Here is a 25,168-nt window from a genome sequence, read left to right as displayed (position 1 = left end):
CTTTATTTTATCATACCACATCTTCCTCAAAAATATCTTGCACAGTTGAAATGAGAAAATTTCTATGACATTCCTTACTGCTTTCATTGTAGTTTTACTAATAAATGATCATACCATATCGGCATCTCATTTTATTTCAACATTTTCTTTGTAAAATATGAACATGATGCTACTAATTACCCCAGAAAGCCTAAAGCTATGCAGGAAGTGCAAGCATACCATTATTAATATTTTAAACATTGTTCAGAATACAAACAATAATGCCTTTTGGAAATAAAACAACTCTTACAGATACTATTAGATATCTTCATTCATGTAAAATTATTTTCATACAACTTAATTTAGTCTTTGTTGTTACCTCAGACCAAACTTAAAAATTCATTAATGATTTCTTTAGTCAGAATAGATTGTTTTTAAATAGAATAGATTGTCTCAATATGCTGAAAAAAGAATAAGCATGTCAGTATGTGCCACACAAACAGGTTAGGTTTCAAGTGCAGTAAAATAGACACAGAAAGCTCTCTAGAAGAAGTTTGTTTCTCATTTATACCTAGTGTGACCTGATGAACAAAACATAAATTACACTGTAAAATTGGTACTATCTAAATTAATTCAAGTCAAAGATATTATTTAACATCACTGAATCAACCTAACAAAAAAAATGATATATATATATATATATATATATATATATATATATATATATATATATATATATATATATATATATATATACACACGAGCAAAACAAATTATTTTGGATTAATTAAAATAAAAATAGCTCCTTACGGTAACAATTTCAGGTTATCAATTTTTATAGTGTAAAACAAAGATGAACAATGTTAAGTCCAGTCAGAATTTTCTGCATAACCTAATTTATCATAATGATATGTAGGCCTACTGTTAATACAGAGGATGCAGGTATCCTGAAATATGCCACCAAGAAACAACAGAGTTTGGTGAAATGTAGTTGTAATATTGTAAAATCTGCTAAATACCTTATTCAGAAAGGTGGATTGTTTAATCAAGTACTGTAGTACAAAGCATGCTATACACCCATTTCACTTCAAAAGTTCATGAATTTCCTAAAACAATATTATTTGTTTTGAGGCTTCAAAAAGACTGCTGTGGAGAAATACAAATCACCATTATAAGTATGTGGAATTGCCATCATCTTCACTCAGTTCTCCAGGATTTTAGTGAGAGTTTCCAGTGTGCTATTTGGATCCAGCAGAGTCATTAGAGGGACATTCACACCTCTATCATTGAAGATACGACTCTGCAGAGTCATGGCTAACATTGAGTCAATGCCTAAATCAAAAAGATGAACATCATCATTCAGCTCATCCATCTCAACACCATTCGTTTCGCTAATCATGAACCTCAGATAATCACGTGGTGAGGATGATGTCATGGGTTGTTCAGGTCTAGAAATGTTCACTCCAGCTTTACTAATCGCTTCCTGTGCTATTTTGAACAAGCGTACCTTCAGTGATTTGTTCTGACTGAAAATGTTATTCCATTTGATTTTGAAATCGAATCTGCATACAACCTGTTGAGGTTTGTTGATCAAGAGGCACTGCTCAAGACTTTCATGGATTTCTGGAATCTCCAAAAGCATGATTCCCCTTGCCTCCAGAAATGTTTGAATATCGACTTTGTTCAACAAAAGACCAAGATTCAAAGCCCCCCAATTAATGGACTGTCCAGAAAGCCCAATGTTTCTGCGATACTGACAGAAAGTGTCCATGAATGTATTAGCCGCAGCATAATTAGTTTGTGAGACATTGCCAATGAAGGCAGCAATGGAGGAATAGCACACAAAGTAATCCAGATTGCACTGAATGGTAGCACGGTGAAGGTTAATCACTCCGTTTACTTTTGGCCTCATAACTTTCTCATAAAGAGATTTGTCAAGACGTTCAATCAGCCCATCATGCAGGACAACCGCACTGTGAAACACCCCTTTGATGGGACTGGATGGAAATAGTTTTCCAATGTTAACAATTGTCTGGTCCACTTTCTCAGATACAGAAACATCACATGGCAGAGACTTAATGACAGAGCCCCAATCACTACTGACCTGACTTATCGCTTGTTGCATCTGAGGGTTTGGATTACTTCTAGACAGAATGACAATGTTTCCTCCTCCTTTCTGAGCAATGAACTTCACAGTCTCAAAGCCCAACCCTGTTAGACCACCTGTGACAATATAGACAGCATTTTTCTTGAATAGACTCTGTTTGGCCATTACTGGAATGTCAGACAGCTGGTGCTTGTCTTCACTGTTCAGGATGATAATGGGTATGATCTGGCATCTGAAGTATGATTCAGATTCTTTTACAGACAGAAGATCAATGTCTTGAGATTTCATTCTTTGTTTAGCTTTTGCATCCAAATATAAGGACTTTCTGTCCAAGTGCATGGAGTTCAGCCAACGGTAGATTTGTTGCATTTGCATTTGCAGAGACCCTTTTTGCATTATCTGGGACATGAGGAGGGCATGAAAGCGGACTTCCTCATTTGTACCTCGGAATGTTGTAATATTGAATGGAAATTCTGTCTGGTTGTCATAGACAAGAACAATGTCTTTGATGCCACTAACACTACTAGCTATTTCAGCGATTTCTACATTAAAAGGAGGTAGAAGAACAGCTCCCACAACCTCACTAAAATCACAAGACAGCTGATCAGCCTGTGTGCTCACTCTGACATTCCAACCTGATCTGTTTGCAGTAGTAATTAACACATTCATCAAAGCTGAGTCAGGAACAGTGGAGAAAATCCCCAATTTCCATTTCTCTTTAGCTTTGGGCAAAGCCTCATGCAGGATCTCCCAAGCCAGTACCATATAAGAGACACAAGGCACGTCATTCAGGAATGAAAGCGTTTTTGCTTTCCAACAAACAGCTGCTGGGAGAACTACTTTAGATGTGGCAGCCACAGGGTAACAAGACACAACATGATCACCAACTTTAAATCTGCTGATATCTTTACCCACAGCTGTGACAGTGCCACTGAAGTCAAGGGCTAAGAGCTTATGGTTTTCAGTTGTGTGCTTGTTCCAGTACAATGTCTGGCCATACTTCAGGTCAGAAATGCTGACTGGAAAGTAATCTGATGAATGAACACAGATTTTACTGAGGTGAAGCTCAATGTGTTCTTCTTGATTCAGTTCAGTATGATTATCCATATTTGTTGCTGAGAGATTTGTCATTATATATGGGTCAGATGTTTGCAAAATGAAGTCTTCATTTTGCAACATGTGGATGTTTCTTGAAGAGATTGCCATGGTTGGCAAAGGTGTGTGGGTGATTTCAGGCTTGAGAATTGTGCCCTCCTTCACTACTAGCTCTGGATATTTGTGACAGGGGTATGATCTGAGGACGTGAACCAGAGCTTTGATGTCTTCAAAAGAATCAGAGCCCATGTCAATCAGCTGGAAGGAAAGTTCTGGCAACTCAGCTGCACATGCTCTTGTCATGCCTGACAGAACAAACCCAGGGTTTATGTGCTCCACTAAGCTCTCAGAGCACCTATAGGTTATTACTCGGATATCACCTGGGAAATTAAGTGATTTGAGATATCCGACAAGCTTTCGGAAAATCTCACAACACCCTGCCATACTGTCCAAGACCTTCTCTGATTCGAGAGAGGTTAGGTCTGCATCACCCCACATGAACAAAATTTCCTGGAAGTTTTTCATTACATTTGAAATGTTCAGTTTTGACAAAAGAAGTTCAACTCCATCTTTTAACAGTATGTTACTGTTTGATGAAGACACATATCTAGATGTTGGGTCCAAGTACTGTTGCAAAGCTTCAGAAATTCCTACCTGGTCAGAAAAGACCAGTGCCTTAATTGGTGTATCAAATCTGGCAACTTCAAGGATGATACTGAAATTGTTATGGTAGAAGTACTCCTTGACTACATGGGAACGACTTCCTAGCATTCTGATCTTCACATGCCTCAGTTCAACTAACACCCTACCCTGTTTATTGGTTAAGCAGCCACAAATGTCAAAATCATCTTCTCCCACATGTACTGCTCTCAGATAAACAACCATCTCCTCTTGCAATGGTTCAAAAACAGTCAGGCTTTCAATTTGTGCAGGAAATTGAGGTATTGCTGATAGGACATGCCCTATAGTTACAGGAACAATTTGCATGAAATAATCCAAGACCACAGGGTGAAGGTGATAGTCATGTAATTGAGGCAGTAATTCCTTTGGGATCTTCACAATAGATATAGCCTCTCTGTATTCTTCCCCACAATAAACATCTGCATTATTTCTGAAGACAGACCCATACTCAAATCCTGCGTGACTTAGAATTTTGTAGAGTTCTTCATTAGTCATGTGGGATGTGCACCTTCTGGAAATACAGTCTAATGAAATGAACTGTTCTTCAGGACTTCTACCTGGTTTTGCTTCCACTGTGCCAAGCGCATAGACTGCAGAAGTAGACTGTATTTGGAAGTTGCATGTGTTATCAGCCACATGGTTAGAATGATGCAGCTGAACTTTTAAATCTGGGGCATTCTGGGTGAAAACTAATGGATTCTGGAATGTTATGCTGAGCTGCAGAGAACTTAGTGGGACTTTAGGCTTTGCATATGCCATGCAAGTTGCTAAACCCAACTCTGCAAAAAATGCCCCTGGAATGATGGGAACCCCACTGTGCCTGTGGTGCTGCAGAAAGGCCACTGATTCAGAGGTTAAATCACAGCTGAACACTGAACTGTCTGTACCCATTTGTGTAACTACTGGATGGTTGCCAGTGGGACTGATCAACTGCGAGTTAGAAGCGAAGACATCTCTCTTCACATCATCAAACTGGTATCGTGGATAGGGAACTGGTTCAGCCTCAAAACCTTTGTAGAACGCTTCCCAGTCCACTTTGATCCCAAGCTCAAACAGTTTGGAAACAACAGCAAGCATGGTCTCGTGATCTTTATCAGGCTGCACTGAGGGAATCACAGTGAAGTCATTTCCCAGAGTCTCAGTGATGTACCTCTGCAAAGATCTTCTTGGACCAATTTCAACAAATATCACACTCCTTTTGTTTTTAGCTGCAGACCTTACAGCTTGTTCAAATTCAACTGGCTCTCTGATATTCTTTGCCCAATATTCACCAGTAATAAAATCTGAGGAACACAAGCTAACACCTGTCACTGTTGAGAACAATTCTGTCTCCAAATTATGTGCCTGCAATGAGCCTATACTCTGTTCCACTTTGGATAAAATGGGATCCATCTTGTGACTGTGGAATGCTGCAGGTACATCTAAAATGCGAAGGAACAAATCTTTTCCACTGGCTGAGTTGCTCAAATTCTGTTGCAGCCTGTCAATGTCATCTGCATCTCCTGAGAGGGTGCAAGACTGAGGGCTGTTATAAGCAGCCAGACAAACCCTTCCTGAATAAGAAGGAAGAATTTTCAAGACTTCAGAAACAGCCATATTACTGACTACCAGCATCTTCCCTCCCGTCACAGTGCTTTGCAGAGAACTGCGGTAGTGGATGACTTTCACTGCATCTTCAAGTGACAGCAAACCAGAACAATGAGCTGCAGCGACTTCTCCAATAGAGTGCCCCAAAACAGCATCAGGACTGATGCCCCAGTGTTTCAGAAGTTTGACAACAGCAACCTGAATAGCGAACAGAAGAGGCTGGACAATCTTTGGATCAGACGGCTCTGTACTTTTCTCAGATTCACTTTCCAGCATCTGTATCAGATTCAAACCTCCATCAGATTCACTTTCCAGCATCACTTTCAGATTCAAACTTCGATGGCTTAGCAACAAAGTTTCAATCTTCACGATTTCCTCTCTGAAAACTGGCTCTTGTTTTAGGAGCTGCTTGCACATACCCTGATAGGTAACACCATTGCCGCAAAACACAAAAACTAGCTTGGGGTCTGTCTTTGACAGTTTAAGCTTTTTCTCCACAGCAGCAGTAAGTTTCTCTTTCAGGTCTGCCAATGATGACGTTTGAAATACTTTCCTGTATTTGTGTTTGACATGGCTTCTTCTACATGCGGATGTGTACAGTAAAGACTGTAGATCTGATATTTTCCCTTTGCTTATCTGTTCTGCCGTATCTTTAATTATATTTTTCATGGATTTTTCTGATGCTGCAGAGACCACAAAATACTGCTGAGCTTTTGGCTTTTCTGACTGAACATATTGTCTGACAATTGCATGTGCATTTGTTCCACCAAACCCAAAGTTATTGATTCCTGCACACCTCCCTGATCTGTAGTCACTGATCCATTTTTCTGCTATGGTTGGGATTTTGATATTGAGAGATTCAGTGTCTATGCTGGAGTTTTCCACGGAGTAGAACAATGATGGCACTATGGTTTCGTGCTGCATCATCAAAACAACCTTTATGAGCCCTGCAACACCTGCGGCAGATTCTGTGTGTCCAATATTGCCTTTAACAGAACCTATCATGAGTGGCCCTGACTTTTGAGGTCTTGCTTTGGCAATGACTTTTGAGATGCTACCTGCCTCTATTGGATCTCCAATCGGAGTCCCAGTCCCATGAGCCTCAAGGTACTGGACACTAGTCAGGTCAGTCTCTGTTGAGTAGATTTTTCTGAGCAGCTCCTCCTGCTGTACCATGGATGGTTTGGTGATTGGACTAACGGTGTGGCCATCTTGATTTACTGCAGTTTTGCTGATGATACCCCAAATATGATCATGGTCTTCAAAAGCCTATCAAAATACAGACAACATTATGGGTGTTTCTTGCAGTAGTTTATCATTAGGTACATTGCTGTCCTTGTGTTGTGTTTATATGAGACAATCTTTTTACTTACTTTTTTCAGAGGCTTTAATAAAACGACCCCACATCCTTCACCTCTGCCATATCCGTCTGCTTTGCTGCTGAAAGGTTTACACGTTCCATCAGAAGAGATTAATTTAGCCTTGGAGAGAGTCACAAAAACGGTCGGCTCCAATATACAGGTCACACCGCCACACAAGGCCATGTCACAGTCTCCTGTTGAATACAGATAACCACACAACTTAGGGGGATAGGGGGAGCCTAATGGCTAATAATTTGTTTGATTAATTCAAAGGCAAAACATACTTAACCCTCTGGGGACCAAGCTGTTTTTGGGGTCCTTGAGATGTTCTGACATGCCTTGACATTTGTGCTTTTTTCAGTTATTTATAAACATGTTAATGGCAAAGGTGTAAATTCACTCTATATAGCACAAACAGGGCTACCATAATATGCGAGCAACGTGTATGTAGATGTTTGTATTTTTAAGAGAATAATGTTTATGCGTGGTTATTGGAAAAAATTAAAATGAAAGTTGCTGAATTAAGACCACAAAACACATATTAAATATGTGTCCACAAGACTTTTGACTAATGGATGTTGTCCCTTTGAGTTCTAGCTTCAAAATGATGTGAAAATAGTCTTGCTTTATCGTTCACAAAAAAAAATACATTGATTTAAATGGTGTAAAACAGGTTTTGCTTGGAAAGCCAATATGCGAGGGGGAGGAGTAGTTTACACCTTAGATTACAATGTCCCACCCACTCTGCATAATGACTCTGCATAATTAGCCATTCATTCAGGTGTGACACTGACTGAGCCACAATGCAAGGACAAAAGATGTATTTAGAAGAAGACTTATATTGACCATTTAAGATTTCGCTTACATCTCTCTTGTAAATATGTTTTGTTATTTTATTAAAAATTTTACAATTACAACAATAATTACAATTTCAACAATATTTCAAGTGTACTCTTTCTTTGTAAAAAAGAAAAAGAAAAAAGATTATAGGCCTACATTTTATCATATGTATTCATTAGTTTGAATATAGCCAACATTGGAACATCTAACATCTTAGCCTATGACTTTATTTTTGACAAAAATAATATTTATATATATATATATTTATATATATATATATATATATATATATATATATATATATATAACGTTAGATATGAGCAGAAATTGCTAAACAAAAGCTTATTTGATGTGGCAGTATATTCTACAGTAGCCTAAAAACTGTACCCAAATCTAGTCAACAAGTGACTGACTGTAACGTTGTTTTTATGAAATATTAGGGCATATAAATGCTAATTTGCAGTTTAATACGTTGCTTATACAAATACATTTTATTTCAACATATTCCAGTCGATTTTTACTCATCTCAGTAGGCTATAGCAAAGCAGTTTATTCTTTCACACACAGACGCGCGATTCATATTTAGGCTAAACAGTCTTTACAAATATATACCCTTCATTCATCTCACAGAAAGGCGAGTCATATTATAGAAATGCGATTCATCTTTTTGCGGTTTGCATAGGCCTACACTAACGTTATTCCATAACGTTATTCCACACTTGAGAAAAGAAAACAGCCTACCTCACTCCTCAGCGGGATCTGCTCCTCATATCAGGAGATATTGCTCCTCATATCAGCACTGTTCTGAGGAATCTTTTCTCCATAAGGTAGGCTATATTATGCCTCACTCGATCGCGACGCGCTTTGTTTACAGCTGATGTGGGCGTTCTCAGAATTTGCGTTTGAATAGCACGCGCTCTCCGGGGAGTGGTCACATTACTTTTGAATGGCTCGTAATGAGCTTGACTGGAGTCGCTCTCTTTTTATACAGATTACAGAAGCTGAGAATATTTGTTTTTTATATAAATTACTTAATTTAAAAGATGCAATCTCAAGCTTTATGCCCGTGGGTCTGTTTGCCTGTTTGACTGAATTTTCGCGGAGTTATAGATCATTTTCGAACGCGTTTCAAATGGGAGTTTACTGACGGAGAGAAGGCATAAATCGCATCGTGTTAATTTTTCTTTATTTGTCAAAAAGCAAAACACTTTATTTTTATTGTGAGTATACAGAAAAAAAATAGAAACTGAACAGGATCGATTGATGTATTACACGAAAATGAAAGATCAAAATTAACAGAGCATTTAGTGTTTATTTTCATTGCTAAAAATAATGAAAATTATTGTTTTTGGTCCCCAGAGGGTTAAAACATGAAGCATCTAATGTCATTACGCAGTACTGTCTATTAGTACACATACAATATACAGTATATGGATTCTTAAAATGTGCAAATCAATTGATCCATATGGTTTACATACATATATTTTTGAAGACTACCTTGTTTTATGGCTTGACAAGCTAAGTGGAGGGCGACGAGGGATGAGGAACAGGCACAGTCAATGGTCAGTGAGGGACCAGTGAAGTTGAAGATGTATGAGATGCGATTGGCAGCTATGCTCATTGCAGAGCCAGTGCCTGTGGTGTGGTCTATGTATTTCGGATTATTCCTCACATTTGCCAGCTCAAAGTCTCTGTTCATGAGTCCTGAAAAACAAGCAAACAAAAAACATGTTAGACATGTTAGCTGGCGATATGCTTTTGTCCATAGTCACTTACTGTATTCCTATTACAAGGCAACCTAAGGTTAAGTGCTTTGCTCAAAGCAACAATAGTTGCAGTTGCAGGGCTCGGACAAGCAACATTTATGTTACCAGCCCTTAGCTGTGGGCACCTTGTGTGCTGTTTGTGCTGTGACACAAATGAGTTAAAGCACAAGTGCACATATTGAGGTCAGGACAAGTTAGTTCCCTCTTTTTAATAGGGGGAAAAACTGAGAAAATGTATGTACTATTTAGCAATGAATCTTAACCGGGGATTAAAGACACCAAAAGTAACTTTTTTTATGTATCATATATTAGCTTATATATTACCCAAAAATACTCCTGTGCGCGTACCACTGGCCTTTTCCATTGGTATCCCAGCATCCTCTAGGGCCCTGTAGGTGCACTGCAACAATAGTTTGTGCTGAGGGTCCATGGTGATTGCTTCAGCATTAGTGATGCCGAAGAACTTGTGGTCAAACTCATTCAAGCTACAGAGAATAAAAGGTAAATGATGATGGGGTTATTGCTTTTGGAGTTCAGATCCTACAGTTTACCCAAAAAGGATAATTCCATCATCACTCATCCTCACGTGATGTTATTCCAAACCTGTATGACTTATTTTCTTCAGCGGAACATGATGATACTTTGAAAGTTAGTGCGCTCCTAACAACATTGAATCTCACTGACTTTCACTGTATGGGAGAAACGTCTCGGTTACATATGGTAACCCTCGTTCCCTGAGGGAGGGAACGGAGACGTACGTCGTGGTGAACGACGAATAGGAATCTCGCTAGAGAGGCCAATCTACTTCGAGTGAAACTAAACGAGCCAATGCATATTGGCGTGCAATCATTTGCATCAGCTGTGCAGCCTCGCAGCGCGGGTATTTAACGAGCAGCTGGTGCGATTGCACTTCAGTTTTTTGCTGAGGAGCCGAGCCGGTGAGCTGGCTGCTCCGGCGGGTCGCAGCAGATGTGGCGACGGGACGTACGTCTCCGTTCCCTCCCTCAGGGAACGAGGGTTACCATATGTAACCGAGACGTTCCCTATCGTCCGGTCACTACGACGTACGTCGTGGTGAACGACGAATAGGAATCCCTACCAAAGCGCCACAGCTGCTGCATCCAGCGCCCTGAGCAAGCCTCTACACCTTCTTGCCTGGAAGGACGATAGGAGAGGGCTTACACCGAGAGTATCCATCACTGTTGTTCCATGATAACCCATACAGTGAGATTATTGGATAACACTGGGAAAGCGTGCCCGATCTGAGGGAGGGGAACGCTGCGGGAGCCACATTCTTAAGAAGAGTTATGTGGGAATACACATATGGACTAACCCGAGGGTTGTACTGCTTATGAATAGTGGGTGACTTAGCCCAAGGGAAAGACACGGGCTTCCGTTTAGGAGCAGCCGTGGAAGATATACACATATGGGATCCCCGTAGGGTCACACATATGGGACCCAGCCTAGACCCGGTTCTCAAGGATTCAGCGGATAAAGGCCTGGCACCGGACGCTCCGCCACGTCCGGGCCGAGGGTGTTTGGAGGACTCGACAGGTTTTGACTCTGGAGCAATAAGGGTGCACAGTAGGGTGCAGCAAGCCGACAGAGCCGGTACTCACAGTGCTTCTACCCGTTTAGGGCGAGAACACGGGAGGACACCGGCTCTACACGTAGGCTATAGTATCTAGCGAACGTGTTAGGTGTCGCCCAGCCCGCAGCTCTACAGATATCTGTTAGCGAGGAGCCACGTGCCAGCGCCCAGGAGGATGCAACGCCTCTCGTGGAGTGTGCATGCAACCTGAGCGGGCAGGGCACGCCTTGAGCTTGGTAAGCCAAGGCAATGGCATCCACTATCCAGTGGGCCATCCTCTGCTTGGAGACAGCCTTCCCTTCTGCTGGCCTCCGTAACAGACAAAGAGCTGGTCTGAGGTCCTGACGCTTTGAATTCTGTCCACGTACATACGCAGAGCGCGAACGGGACAGAGCAAAGCCAGGGCTGGGTCTGCCTCCTCCAGGGGCAGCGCTTGCAGGTTCACTACCTGATCTCTAAAGGGAGTGGTAGGAACCTTGGGCACATAGCCAGGCCGGGGTCTCAGTACAACATGGTTGTCACCCGGCCCGAACTCTAGGCACGATTCGTCGACCGAAAATGCTTGCAGGTCCCCAACCCTCTTGATCGAGGCCAGTGCAATCAGCAGCAAAGTCTTCAAGGAGAGAAGCTTTAAGTCTGCTGACTGCAAAGGCTCAAAGGGAGCATCCTGAAGTGCTCGGAGCACCAGGGAAAGGTCCCAAGAGGGTATGGAGGGAGGCGAAGGAGGATTTAATCGTCTCGCCCCCCTAAGGAACCTGACCAGGTCGTGCTTTCCAACTGTTTTGCCATCTATGTGGTCATGATAAGCTGAAATAGCGGCAGCGTGTACTTTGAGGGTGGAGGGAGACAGCCTTCGCTCCAACCCTTGCTGCAAGAAGGAAAGCACTGACTCTATCGAACATCTTCGGGGGTCCTCTCTGCGAGAGGAACACCACTCGACGAACAGGTTCCACTTCAAGGCGTACGCACGTCTCGTAGACGGCGCTCGCGCAGAAGTGATGGTGTTAAGTACCTCTGAGGGTAAGTCACCTAGAACCTCCGCATCCCACCAGGGACCAGACATGGAGTTTCCAGAGGTCCAGACACGGGTGCCATAGGGTGCCCCGTCTTTGAGTCAGAAGATCCTTCCTCAGAGGAATGGGCCAGGGAGGGACTGTCACGAGGAGCATGAGTTCTGGGAACCAAGTCCGGGTGGGCCAATAGGGAGCCACCAGAAGGACCTGCTCCTCGTCCTCCCTGACTTTGCATGGAGTCTGTGCAAGTAGGCTCACAGGGGAAAACGCATTTTTGCGAAGGCCCCGGGACCAGCTGTGAGCCAGTGCCGAGTGTTCCCTCGGTCAGGGAGTAAAACAGCTGGCAGTGGGAGGTCTCTGAGGAGGCAAACAGGTCTACCTCAGCCTCCCCGAACTCTTTCCAAATCAGCTGAACCACCTGGGGGTGGAGTCGCCATTCTCCCGAAGCACAGCTCGTGATAGCTCGTCGGCCACACGGTTGAGCACACCGGGGACATACATGGCTCGAAGCGACCTCAGATGCTTCTGACTCCAGAGGAGGAGATGGCGGGCGAGTTGCGACATGAGACGGGAGTGTAGACAACCTTGTCGGTTGATGTACGCAACGGTCGCAGTGTTGTCCGTACGGACCAGCGCGTCTCTGCCCTGAAGCGGCTTTTTTAAGCGGCTCAGAGTGAGACGTGCTGCAAGCAACTCAAGACAGTTGATGTGATGTCCGTCCACACCCCTGACACTTCATGCCCGTTGTACTTGGCACCCCAGCCGGTGGGAGAGGCATCTGTGAAACCACAGCATGCCTGGACACCTGTTCCAAGGGGACTCCTGCCCGAAGGAACGAGGGGTCTGACCACGGACTGAAGGTCTGGCGGCACTCCGGTGTGATTGTCACCCTGTGAGTGCCGTGATGCCACGCCCATCTCGGGACTCGGCCGAAAAGCCAGTGCTGAAGCGGTCTCATATGGAGCAGTCCAAGCGGGGTTACCGCTGCTGCCATATGCCCCAGGAGCCTCTGAAAGAATTTCAGTGGGACCACCGTCCTGCCTTTGAACGTGTTCAAGCAGTTCAACACCAACTGAGCGCGCTGCTCTGTGAGGCACTCTGTCTGAGTGACCGAATCCAACTCCATACCGAGAAAAGAGATCCTCTGCACGGGGGCGAGTTTGCTCTTTTCCCAGTTGACCTGAAGGCCCAGCTGGCTGAGGTGCCTGAGCACGAGGTCCCTGTGTTCGCATAACTGATCTCGAGAGTGTGCCAGTATGAGCCAGTCGTCGAGACAGTTGAGGATGCGAACGCCCTGTTCTCTCATGGGAACAAGGGCCCCCTCTGTGACTTTCATGAAGACACGGGTAGACAGGGACAGGCCGAAGGGCAGGACCTTGTACTGATATGCTCGACCCTCGAACGCAAGCACAGAACGGCCTGTGTCGAGGAAGAATCGAGACATGAAAGTACGCGTCAATCAGGTCGATCGCTGCAAACCAATCTCGGGGACGGATGCATTCGAAAATGCGTTTCTGCGTGAGCATTTTGAACGGTAGCTTGTGAAGGCTCCGATTCAAAACTCGCAGGTCCAAGATTGGTCGTAACCCATCACCTTTCTTGGGTACAATGAAGTAGGGACTGTAGTGCCCTGACCTCATATCGGCTGGAAGGACCGGCTCTATCGGTGTGCGATCTCCGCGCACAAGACATGGGCATTGCTCTCACTGTAGTGGAGTGGATGGCCCGAAACTTGCGGGGACGCCGGGCAAACTGAATCGCATAGCCGAGCCTGATGGTCCGAATGAGCCAGCGAGACGGACTGGGGAGCACTAGCCAGGCTCGCAGAGACCGTACAAGCGGGACCAATGGGACCGTAGGCGTACACGAAGTGGGGCAGCGAGGTGGAACACAGGGGCTCGGCTCGGGAGGCTCTCTCTGGGAGGCGGCCCGCAGCGGAGTCTGAGTGTGCTGTGCAACACTTACCCGGTTCCACGAGGCAGGAGGTGCAGGAGGCGGCTTGGTTGCGTTCTCGAACCGCACACTGTTGCCTGCTGGCGATAGAAGAGGCGGATGAGAGTGGTGAGGATTCTCTCCTCCCACTGCTCTCCTGACCCTCTTCAGACCCAGATATAGAAGTACTGCTCTTTTTTTTTTTTTTTTTTTTTTAGGTACCACTGTGACTCCAGTGGTGGAACACTCAAAAGATTCGTTCCCCGGCCCTCACCGGGTGAGAGCAGCTCCACCCATCTCCGGGTCACCCATCTCAGGGGTGATTGTTTCACCGACCACTTAAACAGTGGCTTAGACGGGCGGTGTCATCCTCCTGCAGCGGACACAGTAGAGCAGGCTGTGCCGGAGTGTTTTTTTTTTGCAGGGGATGACACCCTTGGCGACGAGTAGACTGAGGGGCGGCCCACGAGGCACTCTGGTGGTACGTCGGGGAAAGCGCTTCAGTCTGCTGCTAACTGCAGAGAACTGCTGGGCCAATTCTCAACAGTGTTGCCGAAAAGGCCACCTTGTGAGATGGGAGCATCGAGAAAGTGTACTTTGACGACGTCTCGCATCTCTGCAAGGACAGCCAGGGGCGTTTCTGGACCGCCAAGGTGGACATCGTCTGGCCGAGGGCCTGCGCTGTGACTTGAACACGGTCAGTCGGCAAGCGCAGCTCAACTCTGGCTCAGAACTACCCTCGTGCAATAAGAGTGCCTTGGCCTCGCATGCAGGGCAGAGGTGGCTCGCCAGAGGCACAGCCACCCCACAATCGAGGGTAGCGAGAGAGGTGAAAACTTATGCAGAATTTGGCACTTTTGGCGTTCCATATTTTGGCACCAATATAGCTCCATACTCCTAAGTTTTCAATGCACATCCGAGAAAGACCCGGGAAAGCATGGCTGTCAGTTCTGAATCTGATTCAGCATAAGCACACTAGGGGTGACCCCGAATAGTCGAAGATTCGATGCTTCGATAGGGTTTGATCTCACGGTCGAATCTTCGCGGAGGTGTTATGAAACGAGGATCATGCCACTTTGGCTATATGAGGGCGCTCAATGTCTGATTTCACATAGAATTAGCTTTTATGTCAATACGTTAATATTCAGCCTATTATGATAATGCTGTATATAAAAATGTGCAAAGAAAGAAGCTTTTAATAAATATCTTTTAAGGTCCGTGAATAAATCCAAACACCCCGTGACAGATTTAAGTTTCACTTTCAATCCGTGACCGTCAGAGGAGCGTCTTCGCGGCAAGGATTTAAATCTTTAACAATGTCTGGGATAAGAAAATCTAAAGTGTGAATGTACACCATCAGAAAGGATATTCTCCAAGGCTGGATTTAGCATCAGGAAAACCATGATCGCACTTCTGCCGGCCAACGTTAACACGTTTCACGCATAGACTGGGTTTCACGTTAGAATGTATTTTATCCGCGCGCACAATTTGAAAAGACTCCAACGGACACAGACAGAGTGAAAGACTGGATTTGTTCTCGCGATCAGGTAACGTTATATTAGGGTACAAGTGATTTCAAAACTTTTCAGCCGGTTCTAATTAGATTTTTGGATGCTGTGAACATTTTTAGCTAAAAAGACGGCCTCTCCAGTTTAGCATTTATTGTTGTTTCTGCAGTTAAAAAGACAAAGTTGAAAATTCTGGCTACTATCGTTATTTTAATAATTTCTTTATTTTTATTTTATTTATTAATCTGTCAGGGTTATCTAATCTAACTATTTGTGGCTTGTGTTTTGAATATATGTTCCCCTGCACTTTAGGCATTTTGCACACATTTGCTCCTCATCTTGTGACTTGATTCTGATTTATTTCATTTTGTATTTTTATTTATTAGAAAGGTATATTCTGTTCTAATTTAATTGAGTAAATTAATTGTTTATTTTTTCGGTGCATCGATGTTGTGCTGTAGGCTGGCCTGCTCGCACATGTAATTTAGCCGATTTAATCTGATTTGCATGTGAAATGCAAATCCTGTCTGCAGTGTGGCCTTTCTGGAGTTATTTATGTTATTTCTTAGTTTTATTGATCCAAAATGTTTTTATACATTTTTTTCTATATCTTTGTGTGATTTTCTGTTCATCGTTGAAACGTTAAAGCCCCGCCCCCATACACATGATTCGACTATTAGTCGACTATAGGCAAGACATGACGATTCTGATTCGACTATGAAAATCCATAGTCGGGGACAGCCCTAAAGCACACACACTATTTCAGTGGGAACTCAGCATACCCTCAGTTCCAGAACAAAACAGGCCCTCTCTCCGATGCAGCAATCGACATCTGCCCTCAGCTGGAGCCCTGAATGAAACGCTAGATTCCTCCAATTTTGAAGGACCAGCAATCCCATCCAGAAGCTGCACAACTTGTGATGCGCTAGAGAGGGAGGGGCCCTAGGGGGTTGGTTCCCCGAAGGAGAAGCCCTCAGCTCTCAGATCACCCAAGCCATTCTACTGAAGTAGACCTCTCCTGGTGGCCACCAGGGAGGGCGCTACAATGGAGAATAGACAAGGAGACCGCGCACCTACAGCGCCGAGTGAGCGCTGGGTTGCCGTGACAACCCGCGCTGCAGCCCGGCAGCTCGACGGCACAAGACACGCTGAGGAGCGAGAGATCCGTCGGGTTTTCCCCGCGGAAGCTCTCGCCGATCTCCACGGTCCCCCAGAGTGTCGAGCAGACCTGCAGCTGTGCTTTTACACACAAGCAGCGGCTGGCCAACAACAGAGGGGACTCAAACTTTCCGGAGAAAGAAGAGTTGACCGGCGTGCCGACGTGGTCATGTTCCCGTGCGAGAACATGAACCACCCACGAACACAGTCTCACATGTTTCCCAGGCATGCGAGACAGTGATCGTGGCCGTCAGTGAGGACAGGAAACGACCGCAACCAGAAACACACGGCTGGAATGTCATCTTTAGAAAGACGCAACTCACACCTCCCCCAGAATTTTGCTATTTCCTGTTTTCTGGTACCTTTTAATTAAACAAGGGATAATCCACGGCTATCTGTGCATTACATTTTAATGCATTTTTATGCACAACATGGAGGCAAGGAACTGCACGGCGCAAAGCGTTAAAGTATGAATGAATGAATGAATGAATGAATGAATGAAAGAAAATGAAATGAAATTTAGGACAGTCATAAATTTACATACAACTCCTTTAAAGCTGTTATTTATGTTTTCAGTGCAATATTTGACTGGAAGGGTAAAACTGACAGTTATTTTTGTCAGTTACTGCTTGTCAGATCAAACAATCTGCCCGCTTTGAATCAGACACAGAGATAAAGTAGTGTGAATAAATGAATAATATATATACAGTAGGTAGTCAACCAAAATGCCTATTACCGCCACACTAGCCGCTGGGAAAAAGTCACCGTGGCAAAAATTATTTCGCATTTCAAAGTCATTCACGAAATGACCGCCAGGTGGCGCAAAGGGACATTTTGCAAAACAGCAGCAATTGCCGCAATTGAAACGTAAGTGTGGCTGGTGTCAATTAACAGTAAGGATGAAATACTACATCTATGGTAATTTCCAAATAAGCCTACAACAAACATGAAAAATCAAAACAAGAACTATTGACATTTACTGTATAACAATGAAACAAACAAAGATTTGGTGGAGTTGAAACTGCATGTTTTTTGCAAATTATTTTATTATTAACCCTCAGGTTGTGTTCGGATCATTTTGACCCGGAGAACATTTTATTTTTCCCGAAAATACTAGTTAATGTTATCCCATTGGACTGAAAATTAGTGACTTTGTTCACAAAGGGTATAACTACTTCTCAAATGTTTTTGGAAAATTTTCTTACTTTTTTAGGAGGGGTTTTGTCACCTTGTTACACTTGTTGTGTTCCCGGCCTACAAAAAATAGCTTATAAATATCTCATTATGCTATATTATCACCCAAAATTGCATTCAATCTTTTTGTCAACTTCTTCTCTTTCAATTAGGACTGGTTTTATATTTATATACAATTATAATAATCGTTTAATAGTGACTTCTCTTTGTCTCAGACACTCCCCTCCTCTCAGAGAGCCTGTGGGGGGTTTGCAGGGGCAGTTCAGTGGCTTTATCGTGAGGGTGCAGGACAATAAAGGTGTTAATCGCCCCTCTTTCACATGGATAGTGTCTGATAGCCAGCCTGATGATACAGATTTTATCTTAAAGAGCAGGCAAAGTTTAGCCTGGCAAGCCTGGCATATTAATTTGTGAATATTTTAAATGTTTAATAAAGGGGCAAAAAGTCATAAACAAAAATCAGAAAATTCATCGATATTTACTTTTTTGCGCAGCAGTTGGTTTAGCCAGTTCAAATTAAAATTTTGGTGTTCAACTTTGCGTTTTAAAAAGACAACAACCGTTTTTCAATTACGGGTTAAAAAAGGAAAAACAAAATGACACAAAAGTAGCCTATATGGATCGTTTGGACAGAATACGAGTTCTTAAATTAATAAAAGAAACAATAATTAGCCTATAGGAATACTGGATTCTAAATCTCAAAGAAATGCCACAATCAAAACCTCGGAGCAGAAATGAGGGCGATACACCCAGAAACTCCTTAGGCTTTATGTGTCGATCTTAACCCTCTGGGGTCTGAGGTGTTTTTGGGGTCCTTGAGATGTTCTGACATGCCCTGACATTTGTGCTTTTTTCAGTTGCTTATAAACATAGTAATGGCAAAAAAAAATTACACACTATTTAGCACAAACAGGGCTACCATAATATGTGAGCAACAAGAATGTACATGTCTGCATTTTTGAGAGAATAATGTTTATGCGTGGTTATTGAAAAAACTAAAAACTAAAGTTTCTGAAATAAGACCACAAAACACACACTAAATATGTGCCAATAAGACTTTTGTCTAATAGATGTCATCGCCTAGTGTTTTTTCTTCAAAATTATGTGAAAATCACCCTGCCTAATCCTTCACATAACACAATACATTGATTTGAATTTTGCAAAGCACTTTCTGTTTGGAAAGGCAATATTCGAGTGGGCGTCGACGATCATGCATATTTAGTGGTTCACACCTGAGGACCGCATACTTAATGAGCCATTCATTCAGGTGAGTCACTGAGCCACAAGAATGCAAGAGCAACAGTTGGAAGCATCTCAATTCTTTTTTATTTTTCCACATATTGTGCTTGCAATTTGGCCTATAATAGCCAAGGAAAACATGTAATTGTGCAGTTAATTCTCATACTGTATTTTCAGTTTTGGAATATTTATCCTCTCCCCAAATTTGTCACTAATAAAACACAATAAAAATTATTTAAAGAAAAGGCTTATATTTACCTTTTAATAGTTTGTTTACATCTACCTTGTAAATATTTAAATAAACAACAATTCAAGTGTAATCTTTCTTTGTACAAACTAAAGTATACATTTTATCATACATATTTCAAAGTTAAGGATTTGATTGATTATTTGATTATTTTTGACAAAAAAAATTGGCAAATAAAAGCTTATTTGAGGTGGCAGATATTTTACAGTAAAAATGTATAATCTATCCAAAACTAATCAACGAAATGTTGTCTTTCATATGTCTGTAACATAGGTCTTTCATTTTTATTATAAGGAATATAAATGCTAATTTGCAGTTTAATACGTTGCTTATACAAATATATATATGTGCATACACACACACATATATATGTGTATATATTTATACACAAAAATAAATTTTATTTATATTTTTTATATACATTTTTTTTCCCACAAATTGTGCTTGCAAATTGTATAATATCCAAGGTAAACATGTCTAGTAATTGTGCAGTAAATTCTCATACTGTATTTTCAGTTTTGGAATATTTATCCTCTCCCCAAATTTGTTACTAATAAAACACAATAAAAATTATTTAAAGAAAAAAAAATTATATTTACCTTTTAATAGTTTGTTTACATCTACCTTTTGAGGGACATTTTCCATTATTATTATTATTCCTCACAGCGCTGCGAGACGGTGTAAACAAGTAATGATCTGAATAAACTTGTGTTTTCTTGAGCTGATATGGGGCTCGAGAAAACACAGCCCCTCACAGGTTTGCGCCGTGGATTCCCGCGAGTCAGACGCGGATACTGTGTTTGTTTTAGGCTCGCGCAGTCTTCACTCGGACGCGCGCTTCAATCCGTTGTGGAGACTCTCTTTTCGTTCCAGTGAAATTACAAAACAAAATACACAAACATGTCTCTGCCTGATATACAACCACTGATAAACATAATCTGATTTGACAAAAAAAAAAAAAAAAAAAACTATATGAGTGCGGATTCGAACTCAGAACCTCTGACACGCTAGGAAAATGTTCTACCACTAGACCACTTGAGTTCACGTATTTACTTACGTGAAAACTCGGTGTTTACTCGGCGTGATCAATTCGCTCTTGAACATGCTGCCGTTCGTCTGAGTTACAATCTTCCTCTGAGGAAAAGCCAAGGTGAGTTATTCCTCGCTGTCCAGAATCATCTGAAGGGCGTCTTTACCGGAGAAACGCGCCATCCTCTCTAAACGCGATGAACTATCAGTGAATCTGATCTGATGAAACTTCGTGTTTTCAAGGCATTGATCGGGGGGCGGGTGCGAAGCATAGATTACCTAAACTATTTACCATGTCAATAGCGCCGGGGGCGGGGCGGCCTCAGTTCATTATAGAGATAATTAGGCAGAAGGAAAAAACGGTACCTCTCCTTGCTTTCAAACGGATTACATGAGTTGAAAACATTTGTTTTTTTTATTAATTACTTCATTTAAAAGAAGAGATTTCAAGCTTCATAAAGACATATATCACGTGCCTGTGTGAGAAGTATTCGCTGAGTTATGATTCATTTTCGGACGCGTTTCAGAATGGACTACATGGACAGAGAGAAGGCAGAACTCGCTCCGTGATTATTTTTCTTAATTTGGCGAAAAGCACAACACTTTGTTTTTATTGTGAGTATACAGAAAAATAATACACATTTAACAGAATCGATTGATGTATGAAACTCCTATGGAAAATCAAAGTCAACAGAGTATTTATGAGTTTCTTTTACACTGATAAAAAAAAAGCGAGCTGGTATCGCCGGCGATACCGCCGACCTCAGGGGGTTAATTTACCCTCCTTGAACTGCCACTTTAACACGGTGGAGGGGTTTGAGTACCCGAATGACCCTAGGAGCTATTTTGTCCGGGGCTATATGCCCCTGGTAGGGTCTCCCAAGGCAAACAGGTCCGACTAAGAGCGGTTCAAAAATTACACAGAGGACCGTGACGTCGCCCGGTATGGCGCAGCCGGGGTCCCATCCTGGAGCCAGGCCCGGGGTTGGGGCTCGTATGCGAGCGCCTAGTGGCTGGGCCTCCCCCCACGGGGTCCGGCCGGGCTCAGTCCGAAGGAGCGACGTGGGGCCGCCTTCCCGTGAGCTCACCACCTGCAGGAGGGGCCGTAAGGGGCCGGTGCTGAGAGGATCGGGCGGCAGTCGAAGGCGGGGGCCTCGACAACCCGATCCCTGGACACGGAAGCTAGCTCTAGGGACGTGGAACGTCACCTCGCTGGCGGGGAAGGAGCCTGAGATTGTGCGTGAGGTTGAGAGGTTCCGACTAGAGATAGTCGGGATCACCTCTACGCACGGCTTGGGCTCTGGAACCACACTCCTCAAGAGAGGATGGACTCTTCACCACTCTGGAGTTGCCCATGGATATTTGTCTTCAATAACATGTCTTCTTTCAGACTTGTGTTGAAAAAAAGTCCGAAATACACATTTAGGTCTTTATTTTATTACACTTTGTCTGTTTGCGTCTGTAGATTTCTCATAAATTCAACAAAAGTTTGCGTTCTTAATCCTCCCGCTGCTCCGCGATCTCTGCCGGCAGCCTGTCATCACAAGCACCGTTAGGAAGCTCTCTCTCTAGTGTACAATCCTGTCGGATCCAAATATGGTCATTTCCTTTTTATCAGCAACCAATCGTGAAAGTAAAAGGGCTGAATGCGCAATCTCATTGGCTGATGAAAAATCTTTAAAGCCCGTTTTCTCAAAATGACTTTTCTCTCATACTCCAAGTCCGAAATCTCCACTTCAGTAGCACCTATATACACCAAACTTTCCAGTCTTGTACCTAGTTATATTATTAAGACATTTACAGAGGGATTTGTAAATATATTATTCCTAGCCTGATTTATGTAACATTTTATTCCAAAAAACATGGCGAAAATCATTTTTTTAAGGCTATTGACAGTATTTTCTGATTTACAGGATAACAAAAGTAGATATCCATAAATCCCTCTGTAATTTTTTCCCATCTGATATGTGAACACAATGAAAAAATATCAGCTTTATCCAATACTCAGATTTCGTTTTTAAAATATATGCAAATTAGTGCATATTTGATTAGATATTGCCTAATTTGCATATTTAAACATTAAATTACAGAAAACTTGTAATACATTTTTTTCTCATCTTAATGTAGGTAATCAACTGGGAAAGTTTCATGGTGATATTTGCTAGTTAAACATTTTACCCTATTCACCTGTAGTGTCTCGCCTTAAACATACAACCATGCGGAATTTTTAGCCCATTAAAATGCAAGCTCATTAAAACAAAGCCATTTTTAAGAAAGGTAAAGTTGATCGACTAACGTCTTTAAATGGTGGTCAAAAAACTCTACTAAAGTAAACGATTGAATCAAGTTCCTGAGGGGCATCCAAGGGGGCTATGTATATATCTTCGGTCAGATGAAACAACGAGTTATTACATGTGAGAAAATATATTGCATTTAATTGTGTTGTGTTGCGAAAAGGAAAGACAAGTAATACGCAGAGAAACCTTACCCGTATTATTGGAAACCCCCATTGGACCACTAGAAGGGCTTACAGTGCCCTACCCCTAAACTACCCCTTATTATAATTTTTTATGAACAATGAAACTAAAAGCTGAAGATGTTTGTGGAGTATCATTCATCAGTGCTTCTTTTTCCACTCCAACGTTCCAGTAATTCCTGCCCACTAAAAGCTGCACGGATAACTTTGCTTACCCCACAAACAGGCCCATCTATGCAAACTATTTAGAGAAAGTTCCATCGATTCACACTTTTCCACACTGGGGGCAGAGCGTGTCTGAACTAGCTGATGCACGAGATCAGTACCCTGAGAAACAGGTTGACTGGCAAAAAGTATTGTATGTATTTTGAAAATACAAAAATACTCATCTTAAATGTATTTAAATACAAATTACATTTGATTTTTTTAGAAGAAAAATAAATCTAAAAATATTTTGTACTATTTTACAAAATAGTATTTTGTATTTCAAATACTTATTTTAAATACATGTATCTGAAATACTGCCCATCCCTGCTCACACACACACACACACACACACACACACACACACACAGAGAGATTTTTATCAAACAGTTTTAGCAAACAGTTTTTTTGAGCGTTTTCTCAGCCCTGCTTAAAATGCTGTTATACTATGTATGACACTTTTTTATTAAATAAATTTCTACCAGATAGCACTAATCTGCCAGTGTTTTTTATTTTTTACAGACGAAAACGAGACTAAAACTATGACGAAAATATTTTGACATTTTCATCAACAAATAAAAGCTAGACGAAAATGTTCGGTAGGGACGATTTGGGAAGAGATCCCGTCAGAATGATGTCCTGCGTTTGTGATGCGCACATTTATACTGTAACGTGCTGATCTACCTGGCGGGACACGAGCTGGTGTGCACGTCTCATAAACGTTCAACAATGCAAACATCAGGGAGAAAGAGGAGAGCAGACATGTGGATCTGGATAAGAGTGACGACTCTTAAAAAGAGAAAAGGAACTCTATTCGGGACAGACTGAACATTTTAGAGAAATTCAAAATTAACAATTACAATTTAACTAAACTTTTATTGTAAAAGATTTTAGTCAACAAAATTTTCGTCGTTTTCTATCTACTGTAGATCATTAAAATCTTATTGTGTTTCGTCAACTAAAATTAAATTCAGATGACTAAAATATGTCAAAAGACTAAGACTAAAACTGAATTGTTATGAGGGCACATGAACTGAAGACGTACCCATCGATGAGCGCTGCTTTAGCCGTGTGCGTCTTCCCGGCCTTACTCTCGTCTGGGTCGTACCATTGAGAGAGCTTAAACCTCTCGTCTGGGATCTGAACTGTACAGTTCTCTCCATGAAGGAGGACTCGCCAGAAGTTTTCAAGTCCCTCGCCTAAAATACAGGAGAACAAACAATGTAAATACTATTAAGGCCAAAATCACAGCATGAAGAAATAATGAAAATAATGCTAGCCTACCTCCAGGAAAATGGCATCCAATGCCAACAATGGCAATTTCTACATCATCATCCATCATGTTTCATGCGCCGTGTGTTACAATCTATAGACAGCACAAATAAACACAATTAATATTTTAGCTTTCTTCTTCATGCATTCTTTCAGCAGGAAAAAATATATATTTACTACTTGTTACTACTAGTCAACCAGAAAAAAAAAAATCCTGTATAATGTAGAGACAATCTGAACATCGGATGAAATGTGGAATCTGATTTTAAATATAGCTAATAAATAAATAAATGTTACAAAACTTTTTAACTTTATACATTTAATGTTTTATGAAAATGTGTAATATATATTGATAAGCTGAAGCTGTCCATACTTTTCTTTTGTTAAATAGTTTCTCTTTTGTATTATTATTATTATTATTATTTAAAATTTTGGCACTGAGAACAAGAAAAAATAAAGCGAATGAAATGAGAAATATGGACTTGCCTGGTTACTCACGCTGTATCTTGTCTTGTTGAAAATGCTTACATGATGCGGAGTCTACCAAATATTTATTGAGCTTAAGGAGAAGTGACTTCCATTAGCTCATGAAACAATTTTGTTATTAATGTTCCTTTAAATAGATAAAGTTGATTCAACTCTTTATCACATGTTTGATATTTAGATATAACCTAAGACAATTTAGCTCTATATTTCCCCCAAACCTCTAAATCAGCAGAATATGAATGATATCAAAGACTGAATGGTCAGTATTTTCCTTCTCAGTTCTGACTAAACAGAGCTGCTGCATTATAGCCCAAAGGTTAGCGATTGGTTATGGCATATCCAGAGTGGCTCTGGGCAGATCCAATAGTTGAGTACCCGCCTACAAGGAAGTTAACGCTTGTCA

The 25,168-nt window shown here is 41.9% G+C and overlaps 1 protein-coding gene across 1 annotated transcript; it reads right to left on the bottom strand.

Annotated features, from left to right (window-relative positions):
• Positions 1-1,010: 1,010 nt before the first annotated feature.
• On the bottom strand, positions 1,011-25,097 carry LOC311288747 (phenolphthiocerol/phthiocerol polyketide synthase subunit C-like). Its single transcript, XM_084406327.1, has 7 exons — positions 24,766-25,097; positions 24,292-24,373; positions 24,053-24,206; positions 9,741-9,901; positions 9,148-9,354; positions 6,823-7,004; positions 1,011-6,718 (listed from the first exon to the last, which is right to left on the bottom strand). Exons 2-7 carry the CDS (start codon positions 24,347-24,349, stop codon positions 1,181-1,183), a joined length of 6,300 nt encoding a protein of 2,099 aa, XP_084262453.1. The 5' UTR covers positions 24,350-24,373; positions 24,766-25,097; the 3' UTR covers positions 1,011-1,180.
• Between the last annotated feature and the right edge of the window lie 71 nt (positions 25,098-25,168).

This window comes from Rutilus rutilus, assembly GCF_951802725.1.
Source record: "Rutilus rutilus genome assembly, chromosome: 1".
In the NCBI taxonomy this organism is placed as follows: Eukaryota; Metazoa; Chordata; class Actinopteri; order Cypriniformes; family Leuciscidae; genus Rutilus; species Rutilus rutilus.
Note: the sequence above shows the minus strand (reverse complement) of the source record. Positions and strands in the feature narration are given on the sequence as shown.

Bases quoted from the DNA above. Each gene is read 5' to 3' on its own strand.
- LOC311288747 (XM_084406327.1), bottom strand. From the start codon at position 24,349: ATGATGGATGATGATGTAGAAATTGCCATTGTTGGCATTGGATGCCAT. The intron at 9,902-24,052 runs GTACGTCTTCAG...TATTCTCTGTAG, and splicing joins AAAGCAGCGCTCATCGATGG to CTTGAATGAGTTTGACCACA. The intron at 6,719-6,822 runs GTAAGTAAAAAG...GTATTTTGATAG, and splicing joins TATTAAAGCCTCTGAAAAAA to GCTTTTGAAGACCATGATCA.